At 45.3% G+C, this 12251-nt stretch overlaps 1 protein-coding gene across 1 annotated transcript in view; it reads right to left on the minus strand.

Annotated features, from left to right (window-relative positions):
- COL9A2 (collagen type IX alpha 2 chain) overlaps positions 1-12251 on the minus strand; it is a 69741-nt gene that overhangs the window by 25156 nt on the left and 32334 nt on the right. The window contains exons 15-19 of the mRNA XM_087728378.1: positions 11668-11721; positions 10464-10517; positions 8167-8220; positions 7988-8041; positions 3057-3110 (exon numbers count right to left, since the gene is read on the minus strand). Of these exons, the coding sequence (XP_087584504.1) occupies positions 3057-3110; positions 7988-8041; positions 8167-8220; positions 10464-10517; positions 11668-11721 (270 nt within the window). The remainder of the gene's footprint in view (positions 1-3056; positions 3111-7987; positions 8042-8166; positions 8221-10463; positions 10518-11667; positions 11722-12251) is intronic.

The raw sequence follows: 12251 nt of genomic DNA on the forward strand, positions 1-12251 counted from the left end.
TTTTGAAAATAAATTGACCCCCTCCTCTTTGAGGAGGGCAACCACTCAAATACTAGAATACTGCTTAATTATGTCCTTCCGTAATTTGGAAAAATCCAATTTATTTGGTCTACACCAAGCATACCAATAGGATGGTGATGTGAACCTATGGCACATGTGCTAAAGATGCACACAGAGCCCTCTCTGCTGGCACATGCACCATCGCCCCAGGCCAGATACCCATGGGGTTTCTTTTGTGAGCTTCTGTTTCCCTGCAAACAACAAAACAGAAGCTCACGAAAGAAAAAGATCTCACCTCTTCCCTAGCTCCCAGTGTTGGGATGCCCTGCCTCCTGCTGGCCAGCTGGTCTTCGGTTCTCTGCTGCACATGTGCGCATACCCACACATGTATGTGCACATATCTACACGTGTGCATATGTGCAGGTTGGCGCATGCATGCATGCATACGTGCACACATCTTTCAGTTTGGGCATGTGTGTGTGCGCTTTTTGGGCACTCAGTGGCTAAAAGGTTCACCATCACCGCTATAGGATGATTCCTTCAATGATCTGGTTGCAGAGAAGCCAATTGTAAGCTCCGGAACCATTTTCTTTGAGAGTGGGGCACTGTTGCAAAATGGCATTAGATGGGAAGCTCACTTCAAGCCAGACTTGACTCCTGGGAACCACCTGGACAAGTCCCTGAAGTTTTCTTGGCAAGATTTTCAAAGTGGATCTACATCTATAGCTTTATTGATTAGCCTATAGGCCAGCGATGGCAAACCTTTTTTGGCTCGCGTACCATAAGTGGGGGGAGCACAGGGGGGGCATTTGCAGGCGTGTCGCACCCATAATGCAACGTGTGACACCACCACCCCGTGCGCATGCACGCATGAGAGGCACCCCCCCCATTTTTTGCATGCTTTTTTGCCCTCCCCAGGCTCCAGAGGCTTTATAGGAGCCTGGGGAGGGCGAAAAAAGCCTCCCTCACTCCCCCGGAGGCCCTCCAGAGGCTTCAGGGACCTTCCAGTTTGCTCGTAGGGGCGATTTAGCCCTTCAGAAGCTTCAGGGAAGCCTCTTAAAGGTCCGTGAAGTCTCCAGAGGGCTTAAACCGACCCTACAAACAAACCGGAAGTGACTTCCCGAACTTCCGGTTTGCCCATAGGGTCAGTTTTTTGCGCTCCGAAGGCTTGAGGGAAGCTCCTGAAGTCTCCAGAGGGCTTCCGGGGGAGGGAGGCTCTTTATGCCCTCCCCAGGCTCCTATAAAGCCTCTGGAGCCTGGGGAGGGTGAAAAATGACTTTTAAAAAAGGCTGAACTCAGCTGGCCAGCGCAGCTGACATGGCAACTGTAGAATATTCTTAAATATTCCTAAAGGGCCAGCAACAGTCTATGCTGCGCCCTGATTGGCTGGGACGCAGCATAGCCTGTTGCTAGCCAGCTAATGCTTCCTGATTGATTCCATCCACCTTCAATCCACAAAAGCAACGCCTCACATGCCCTGACAAATGGCTCCGTGTGCCACCTGTGGCATGCATGCCATACGTTCGCCATCCCGGCTATAGGCTAATCAGCAATAAAATCCTATACAAACAATTTAAAATAAGAGTATGGTAAAATACAATAGTTATAGGATAAGATACAATATAATTTAATGCATAAATGTTAAATAGAATAAAATGACATAAAATTATATTTTGGTGTCACCCTTACAATCTACTCCAATCAGTCCCACATATGCAGATCTCAATCGAACCATTTTGTTTAAGGACTGTGCTGTGTCCAATGTTATTTTCCGGTTCTGGCTGCACACAAGGAAAGTTGTTTTGATATGGGGATCCCAATGGGTCCTTCGTTTGGTATATAGACCAAGGTACCTGCCTCCCACCCTCCTTATACAAGCAACAATCAAATAGGATGTGAGCCAGGTCTTCTACCTCTGCCGCTCCACAAACGCAGAGATGCTCATTGTAGGGTATGGAATTCAAAGCGGTTTGCCATTATTTCCTTCTTACGACTGAGAGAGAGAGATTGGCCTGAAGCCATCCAACTGGCTTTGTGCCTAAGGCCGGAGAAGACCTTATGGTCTCCTGGTTTCTAGTCCAGGATCACCATCACTACCGCAAACTGGCTGTCCTAGCCTTCAAGTCAATCTTGACTTCTGGTGTCTACACTGTGAGGGTGTCCAACCATGGCAACTTAAAGACTTATGGAGTTCAAGTCCCAGATTCCCCTGGGGAATCCTGGAAGTTGAAGTTCCTAAGTCTTAAAGTTGTCAAGGTAGGACATCCTTGGTCTACAGGAACAAAATCCTGTAGTTTTCTTGGCAACATTTTCAGAAAGTCTTTTTCTCTTCCAGGGGTGTGAGAGAGAGGAACTGGCTGAAGTCATCTGCATGTTTTCCATGTCTAAGACAAAAGGGATTTTTTTTAAATTTCAGTGTCCTAACAGTAACAGAGTTGGAAGGGGCATTAGGGTCATCTAGTCCAACTCCCTGCTGACGCAGGAGATCTGTACTAGGGATTTGAACCGCCAAACTGCCAACCTTTCTGATCGACAAGCTCAGTGTCTTTGCCACTGAGCCACCTAGTCTGGTGTCTTTAATTACTCCACCAACTGCCCTCTCATAACGCCCTGGCATCATTTTAGAAGCTCTGCCAGCCTGGGAAAATAGGTGATGTTTTGAAATTCAGCAACAATTACAGACACAATTATTTCTCTGAACATAAGTGCCTCTCTTGTTCTGTTGGAAGGAATCCATTTCTGTAGCAATTCCTGTCCTTTCCACTTTTGGCAAAAGGTTTCCTGAACCTGTCCATAATACATAATTTTCCATTCGATTTCCAATTGACGGCAATTACAATTTGGGCAGGTACCAGCCCGTTTTTAAACAAAAACCTGGTGATTTCATTTTAAAGGAGGCTTCCAGGGTTATTGGGAGTTTGGCCTGGGATTTATTTTGTGGCTTGGAGGAAAATCAAGCAGCAGGTGTTCAATTTTAAACACTGGCAGAATGCAAGTTTAGTTTTGGGTGATGATGGGACCTAATTTGTTCTGTTTGGGAACAACACAATACTTACGGCCACTCCACTGTGTCCCAAAGGCCCTGGAAGGCCTGGTTGACCCACACTTCCCTATATGAACAAAAAGGGAAGGAATAAGGAAATTAGGAAAGATGCAAAGAGATTGGCAAATACAGGTAGTTTTCTACTTACTCATTTAGTGACCGTTCAAAGTGACAACGGCACTAAAAAGTAACTTATTTTTCACACTGACGACCGGTGCAACATCCCCACATCACATGATCAGAATCCGGAGCCTTGGCAACTGATTCATATTTGTGATGATTGCAGTGTCCTAGGGACACGTCATTGTCAACTCCCAATGTTGTCAGGAGGGGGAGGGGGGAGGACCCAGCCTATAGGAAACCATAGCCGGTCACAAGCCCGGATAAATGGGGAGTGTTGGTTCCCGTGGCGACGGAACCGTGAAACAAGCTGAGAATCCAATGGCAGGACAACACATGGATAAACAACTCTGTAATCCGTGACGTTCTGCCTTTGGCCTTCACAATGCAACGGTCACTGCCTTGTGGACGTTGACATTTACGAAGATTAAGTCCAAGTAAGTCCAAAGGGGGGAGGGGCAGTGGTGAATTCCGGATCCCATTGCAACCGATACGGAGCAACGGGGCTCGATGTCCACCACATGAACCCATGCAGCACGCATGCACATGCGTGCATGTGTCCTTACTTCCTATGACGCTGCGCAACGCCTCCGCGACGCTCCAGTTGGTTGGCAACCAGGTGCTGTACACTCCGTGCACGTGTGTGGAAGCGTCTAAGAACTCAAATACAGGTAAGGAGGGTGGGCGGGCGGGTGGGGTCCCAGCAGGCACTAGTACACCTGTACCGGGGCGTACTGCCTGCAACCCACCACGGGGGGTGGGCTGCATTCAATGCATACTGTCGGGTGAAGTTGGATCTCAGATCACTGCAGCAGGCTTGGGAGGGGTGCATCTCATAGGGGAATGTGATTTATGACACAGACTGAGGGGCAGGAAGGAACAGGGATAAAGTGCACCTGACTGCGAAAAGATCTTGCCTATGGTGCTCCTAATAAATGACTCATTTTGTATTGAAACTTGGTTCGATACACATGAATCAATTAGGGCATTTTTAGGAAACCTTACAGCCATCCCTTTTTGTCATCTTCTGATAAGTAAAATCAATGGGGAAGCCAAATTCACTTAACCACTGTGGGGATTCACTCAACCACTGTGGCAAGAAAGGTCATAAAATGGGACAAAACTCTGTGCAAATTTGGGGCTCAGTTGTGGGCGTAAGGCAATGACCCCCTATATTAGCTACCAGATGGATGGGATGCTTTATTTCCTTTTTTAAAAACAGAAAGAACTTAATTAAACTAAGTTTGAAATGGAATATCCCAACCTGACTAAACCAGAATACAGGTAGTCCTCAATGTATGACCATTTGTTGAGTGACCATTCAAAGATACGATGACAGGTTAAGGATGGAAATTAAAGACAAAAGAGAAACAGAGTATTATTTAATATGGGACGGCTGGTACAATTGGTTAGATAACAGATGCAAAGATTAGAAATTGAATGATGAAAGGTGATTAATAAACCAGAAATAAATACAGGTATAAAGTTATATAGAAGAATATGCATTGCAAGCAATATCATTACCAGAATGTACAAAAGTGTAAATTAAAATATATAGAATGATAAAATGTATAGAGAACTATGTTAGAACTATGGAAACAATAGATGCAAGTATGTCGTATAATATCAAGTTCCTATTTTTTTTAAAAAAATTCTATGTTGAATATTGTATATATAGAAGAAAAATAGATGTAATTAGGATATATGACATCATGTACATTTTAAAAAGTGTTGCAAAGTTGAAATTGTGATATAAATGAAGAAAAATGTACAATGAAAATAATTTTTTAAAAGAAACAAAGATACAATGAAAAAAATGACTAACAATTGGTCCTCGCACTTACAACCATTGCAGCACCCACAAAGTCACATGATCAAACCGGCATGCATTTATATCAATTGCAGCATCCCAGGGTCATGTGGTCCCCATTTGCAACCTTCCGGGGAGACTTCTAACAAGCCAAGTCAATGAGGGAAGCCAGATTTGTTTAACAACTGCATTGGAAAAGGTTGTAAAATTGGGTGCAGTCAAGTGGTGACTCACTTAAGGACCACATCACTTAGTGACAGAAACTTTAGTCACAATTCTGTTCGTAAGCTGAGGAGTACCTGTCAAGTGGATAGATTCCTTCCATGCTTTGGACACTATACTTAGTCAAGGGAGAATGAGCTCATTCCTGGCACGTCAGGCCCTGGATTAATCAATGACACTGAATAGCCAGCCGAAAGAGATTTATGAGGGGCTTCGGCTGGGGAGAGCTTGCAGGGGTGGATGGTCAGCGAAGAGGTGACCTTCTGTGGTGGATCCGAGAGCACACAGGGCAGAGAAAAGACAAGAGCAATGGAGATCTGCCAGATTATTCATGAGAAGGCCCTACTCATCTCGATGGGCTGCACCAGAAAGCTATTTATCACGGCAGGTAGAGGGAGGTGTTGCTGAGAACGTGTTTGATTTATGACTGCGTGTTTGTTTCCTGCCTGACTTTGCGCCCTGGAGACTCTGAATTTATTTTGCCAAGAGCTCTTGTGGGTGTAATTCAGTTTGGCCTGGTGGATTTAAGTTTTTGGGTGGACTTATTTGTTGGAGCAACTTTCTATCGTTTTATGGACTATTGGCTATCGTTTTGTGGAGTAATCTTGGCCTACTTGTGGCTGGATTTATTTCGTACAGTTCTGAGGCTGGGTGAAGGGAACTGCTGTGGAACATCAATGAACTCTCTAAACCACACTTACATGTATGTGTGAGTGAATGGGACAGCACATTTTAACAGATTAACAGAGCTGGAAGGGACCTTATAGGTTATCTAGTCCGCTCATGGTTTGTTATCAACCATGATTCCAAGTGTTTTTTCCCACCACCTATACATTGGATTTCTGTTTCCTAAGTGCATGACTTCATTCTGTGCTTTACAGACCATTTCATTCATCTATCAACACTGTTTTGAATCAAATTCCATTTCTAGCGTCTAACAGATGATCTAATCCACCAAACATATCTCCTCTCCAGATCAATAAACAATCCACCAACCTCATCAACCAAGGTGTTAATAGAAATGTTGACCGTGTGAAAAGGAGAAACTGCACCCCGGGACAAATGTTGGCCTAGAATTATGTTTCTTTTATCTCCTCATCCTCTCTTGCCATCTACAGTATTCAGCCCCACTAACAATTGCATTAAAAATATTAATTTTAATAGGGTTATGGTCACATTAGTTCCATAATTAGAGTTACATTGCCTTGTAAGTCTTAAGACATCTAAAACATGTCAGGATATTCCTGGTTGATTTCAAAAAGCTTAGCAGTGTCACACTTCTGGAGGATTACAGGAGTATAATGGGAAGTTGTAAAGCATCTTAGGCAGAGGTGGCATTCAGCAGGTTCTGGCCAGTTCTGGAGAACCAGTAGCAGAAATTTTGAGTAGTTTGGAGAACCAGCAAATACCACCTCTGACTGGCCCCGCCCCTATCTAGTCTCTGCCTCCCAAGTTCCAGCTGATTGGGAGGAAATGGGGATTTTGCAGTATCCTTCCTCTGCCACGCCCACCAAGCCACGCCCACCAAGCCACGCCCACAGATCCGGTAGTAAAAAAATTTGAATCCCACCACTGATCTTAGGAAAATGGTATGGCAACCCACTTCAGAATCATTTCCAAGAAAACATCATAGATGACCATCTCCAAGAAGCAGTGGTGGGTTGCAGGCGGTACACCCTAGTACGGGCGTACCAATACGAGCATACCGCTGCCTGCCGGGAGCACTGGGTCCCGTTCTGGTACGGTGTTCCGGAGGGCCCACCCACCCTCCTTACCTGTATTTGAGATCTTGGGCACTTCCACACATGCAGAGCGTCTGTGCAACGCTCTGCCGAGCAGCTGGAGCGTCAGGGAGGCATCACGGAGTGTCGCAGGAGGTAAGGATGCATGCGTGCGCTGTATGCGTGTACGTGCTGCACATGTTCATGTAGTGGCCACCAGGCCCGGTTGCACTGTACCGGTTGCAATGGGATCTGGAGCCCACCACTGCCCTGAAGTCATCAGGAATCAAACTGGACCAGAGAATGACTGATCCATCTCCAGGGAGGTAAAGTGGGAGAACATCTGTGTTTCCCAGGTCAAGGAATGGCTGCCTGCTCAGGGGAACTAAAGAAAATCTGTTCCAGACTCTAAACTTGCAGCCCCAGTTCTGGTGGCCCTAAAAAAAAGGGACTTCCCTCATTTCATCTCTGGATATATTTTGCCCTAGGCCCGTGACGGCAAACCCATGGCACGCATGCCGGAAGTGGCACACAGAGCTGTCTCTCCAGGCACGTGAGCTGTCACCCTTTGCTATTCTGGGTTGTGGCATGCCGGCCAGCTGGTCTTCACATATGTGGGAGCTCCAAAAACCAGAAGAACAATCACCCAACGTACATGCATGCACCAGGAAGATTATCCTCCGGTTTCTGGCAGGGGCAGGTGCACTAGTTAGCTGGTCTTCTTGCGGGCATGCGTACCAGAAACTGAAAGGCCAGGTGCCAGGTGCGCATGTGCATGCTGGAAACCAAAAGATCATCTTCCCTGTATGTGCATGCGCATCGAGCAGTTGCTCTTCCGGTTTCTGGCACATGCTCCCATTTCGGCACTCGGTGCCGAAAAAGTTCGCCAACACTGCCCTAGCCTAGGTGAAGATAGGCTGATGGAAGGGCTTGCCAAAAAAGTCAAGACAGCAGGCATACCAACATGGTCATGGTGGTTCTCCATCCAGATGTGCTGCTATTGACCCTGCTCACTTTTTGAGATCAATCATGAATAGCCAAATGTTGCACTTCCTGAGGGCATCTTCTTACCTTCACTCCAGGAATGCCAGGAAATCCGTCTTTGCCATCAATCCCAGGAAGACCCTAGAAAGGGGAGAGGGAAGAGTGAGGCATTATATCTGAGTTCTAATGGGAAAATAAAGCCAGCTTCCCAACGTGATTATTTCCAAAATCTCGCTGGGCTGGAAATAAATTACTCGATTCCTCACCCGTGTTCCTTTGGGGCCCATTTCGCCCTGAGCACCACTGAATCCACGAGGCCCCTCAAAAAGAAGAAAGCAAAGGCTCTGTTATTGGGATACATACCAATACACCATTATGAATAATATACTGTCATGAATAACAGAATAACAGATTGGAAAGGGACCTTAGCGGTCTTCTCCTCCAACCTCCTGTTCAAGCAGGAACCCCTATGCCATTGACAAGTACTAACAAGCACATGAGAAGTACTAAGTCCAGGAGATCAACTGAACCAAGCGTCACCAACATTTCGGACCTCAGGGACCACTAAATGCCTAATTTTAAATCCTGTGGATCACTAATATGAATCCAGCGTGCAATTGCCGACACCAGTTGCTTCAGCCCGCCTGTGCTGCCACCTCCCCCACCCCCCCCCTTGCTGCAACAGTACCAGTTCCGGCCAGGGAGGGCTGCGCTACTCCTTGCACATTGCCCCTCCTGCAAAGTTGCAAGTTGCACGTACCTCCCTCTATGGCACAGATTTCCAGCCCCACCACGAGCTGCCTAGCCAGTCCCATATTTCAGAGCTCTAATCACAGGACTGGCCCATTGGTTATCCTGGAGCAACTCCTCCATCCGGGTGTGCCACGGCCCACCAAAATTTTCTCATGAACCAATGGTTAGTGACCTCTGAACTGAACACTAACCTCTCAAGTTCAGAGCTTTAAGAAAACCAAAGGTTGCTTCATGAATCAAGGCCACAGAACATATAAGCAAGGCTGGGTTGGGCTAATTCTTGGATGGGAGACCACTCAGACATCCCAGGACTTTAAATGCAGCTTGGGAAGTCAAAGAAGCCTCAGATCTGAAACTGTAACCTCATTTTTCAGCTTTATTTATGTCAACAAGTAACTCCAAAAATACATGGGGAAGATTATTTCTTGCAGAAGAGTATTCAAGAAATAGTTTTCTGCAAGAAAAACTTTTCTCCATTTATTTTTGGAGTTACTTGTTGAAATAAATAAAGCTGCTGGATTTGGTGGATTAATATGTGTGGGTATTAGATGCAGTGCATCTAGTCAAGGCTATGGTTTTCCCAGTTGCAATGTATGGCTGTGAAAGTTGGACCATAAGAAAGGCTGAGCGGCAAAAAATTGAGGCCTTTGAACTTTGGTGCTGGAGGAGACTCATGTGAGTCCCTTGGACTGCAAGGTTATCAAATCAGTCAGTCCTGGAGGAGATCAACCCTGACTGCTCTTTAGAAGGCCAGATCCTGAAGAGGAAACTCAAATACTTTGGCCACCTAATGAGAAGGAAGGACTCACTGGAGAAGAGCCTCATGCTGGGAAAAATGGAGGGCAAAAGAAGAAGGGGATGACAGAGAATGAGGTGGCTGGATGGAGTCACCAAAGCAGTCGGCGTGAGCTTCAATGGACTCCAGAGGGTGACAGAGGACAGGAAGACCTGGAGGAATGTTGTCCATGGGGTCGCGATGGGTCGGACACAACTTCGCAACTAACAACAACAATGAGATGCACCAATTTTACTTCCTCCTCCTTTGCTTCGAGTTCCTTGAAAGGAGGAAGAAGTAGAATTTGCGTATCTAATGCCCGCACATATTAATCCACCAAGTGGTGGGAGTTATTCAGTTCTCGCCCAGGAATGGGGAAGAAACAAATGCATTAAATATACACAGGTTGTCCTTGACATAAGAGTTACCACGTGAGTAACTTGACTTGATGACCGTTTTTGCAGTTGGTAGTTAAACAAATGCAATAGTCACAAAGCAGCCACTGTGGTTGTTAAGTGAACACAGTGGTCATTAAGCGAACCAATGGTTTGCTTACCTGTGCATAGGAACAGTTTTGCCAAAAATTGAAGTGTGTCGTTTTTTCTTAAAATGGTCCTAAAATGCAGCCTCAAGACTGTGCGACATTGTAAACAATCCCACAGCAGCCCATGTTGCTAAGAGCCCAAATTTCAGTCATGTGAATGTGGAGCATCAGAACTTTGGAACCGGGTCTTAAGCTCCTTGTCAAGTTTCCTAATGATGCCTTAATTGATTCATAATAATCGAGCCAATGTTTTAATACAAAAACCAATGATTTATTAATAGCTTCATTAGGCAAGATTTGTTTGCAGTCAAGCCTTTGCTTTGTTTATTTTTCTTCTGAACTTTGCCCCTGTAACTTCCCTCCCCTCAGTCTGTGTCACTCCTTTTTGGGTCAACTCAAGGACCCCCTGTAGAGTGCCATTAGTCCTTTTGATACGGTGCTCCTCTTTTCAAATATTTAATGCAATGCTTCGGGGGGGGGGGGATACTCACAATTTCTCCCTTCTCTCCAACTTGTCCTGGGGGTCCCCTGGGACCATCTTCACCCTAAACCATGGTTACAGAGAAAGCAATGAGTAAAAATGTTTATGCAACGGGATTAGCCTGAGCAAATCCATCTTGGCTGTAGCACCTCAATATGCATATTCATGGGCTAATTGCAAACCAGTGGCTACTTTTGCATAACACACCAGTTAAGCACAGGTGCGTTCTTTGGGGCTTCTTGTAATGTAGGAATTGGGGTTCCTGGGGCCTCCACTGAATAATCCCAGAGCATCTGAAAAAGCTGCCAGGTGAGGGAAAAATGGGAGCAATCAGGAGCCTCATTACTCTTAAATCCTGAAAGTGTGAGAAAATGCATGGCTAAGGCATGAGTAGCATTGGAGAAAGGGCCAGTTAATTTCGGGAGCTATAACCTTGAGAGCTGCAGATCAAGAAATCCATTGCTCCAATCTTACCTTCATCTTAAAATTGCTTAAGCATCCAATATTCTCTAAGAGTCACATCTCTAGGATGTCATGAATGTTGACTATCAGGTTTTATTGTGGGTATTGAAGGGTTTTTAGGATGGAAATTCTCGGAATCAGAATCACCCCCAAATTGAAAATGTCATCATGAAAGGATTCCTTCCTCCCTCCCTCTCCTTCTTTCCTTCCCTCTTCTTCCTTCCTTTCCTTCCTTCCTACTTCCATTCATGTTCCTCCTTCCTCCCTCCATTCTTCCTCCCTCCATTTACCTCCCTTTCCAAAATAGATAGGAAACTTTTCTTTCGTTACTTTATTTTTCTTTCTTTTTCTTTCTATCTTTCATTTCTCTTTCCTTCTTTCTTTCTTTTCTTTCTTTCTTTTTCTTTCTTTTCTCTTTCTTTCTTTGTCTTTCTGCCTTTTCTTTCCTCTTCCAAGGATCACAGGTTGGAACAAATGACCAAAAATCACCTTTAGCATCCCTTGTGAATCCACCTAAGAAGTTCTTCTTGGCAGTCAACCTTACAGCAAACCAGGCAGAACACAGGGAAAAGTACATGAACCCCATTTCTTTCCAGGAAAATGTCACATCTTGCTATTTTTTTCCTCCTCATCCAAAGAATTTTGCCCAGGAAAACCAGAGAGGCAGCTCTCTTCCCTGAGCATGACTAGCCCATGGGGCCAGGTGATTAATGGAAGAAATTAGAAATGAATATAAAAGAGAAACAAATTACCCGGGGACCAACAGCTCCAATACTCCCAGTCATGCCTTTGTAACCTTGAGAACCCTAAAAAGAAAACAAACCAAGAGTAAAAGCAGAATCTCATCTTGCTGAATATCAGTTTCAAACCGGGAGGACGGACAGCTCCTCAGAAATGCATCCATCCAGAAGAGATCTTCCCTAAAAGCTTCTCAGAATTTTATCTAAGTCTGCTTTAGTCTAGCATTGTTAATGTCAGGCTCAAGGAACCAAGAAGAGCCCAATGGAGCATAGGTTCCTTATTGCTGTTCGCCTAGAGCAGGGATCAGCAACCTGTGGCTCTGGAGCCGCATGTGGCTCTTTCATCCCTCTGCTGCGGCTCCCTGTCGCTCAAAATATGCATCACAACCGCCAATGTGCGACACCTGCCGACATGCAATTTATTGAGTTTTTCAACCCCCAGTAGGCAAACCATGGATAAATCCAAGAAAAGAAAAGTTTCAGAAGAAAACAGAACATTTAATTCAACTACATATGCTAGTACTGTGGCCGCTCAGGAAATAGTCAGGCACACGAAGAGTTTTGTGGCTCCCGGTGTTTTCTTTTCTGTGGGAAAC

Source organism: Thamnophis sirtalis, unplaced genomic scaffold (assembly GCF_051295495.1).
Source record: "Thamnophis sirtalis isolate CommonGarterSnake01/CBP01778 unplaced genomic scaffold, rThaSir2_p1.2 scaffold_13, whole genome shotgun sequence".
Classification (NCBI taxonomy): Eukaryota; Metazoa; Chordata; class Lepidosauria; order Squamata; family Natricidae; genus Thamnophis; species Thamnophis sirtalis.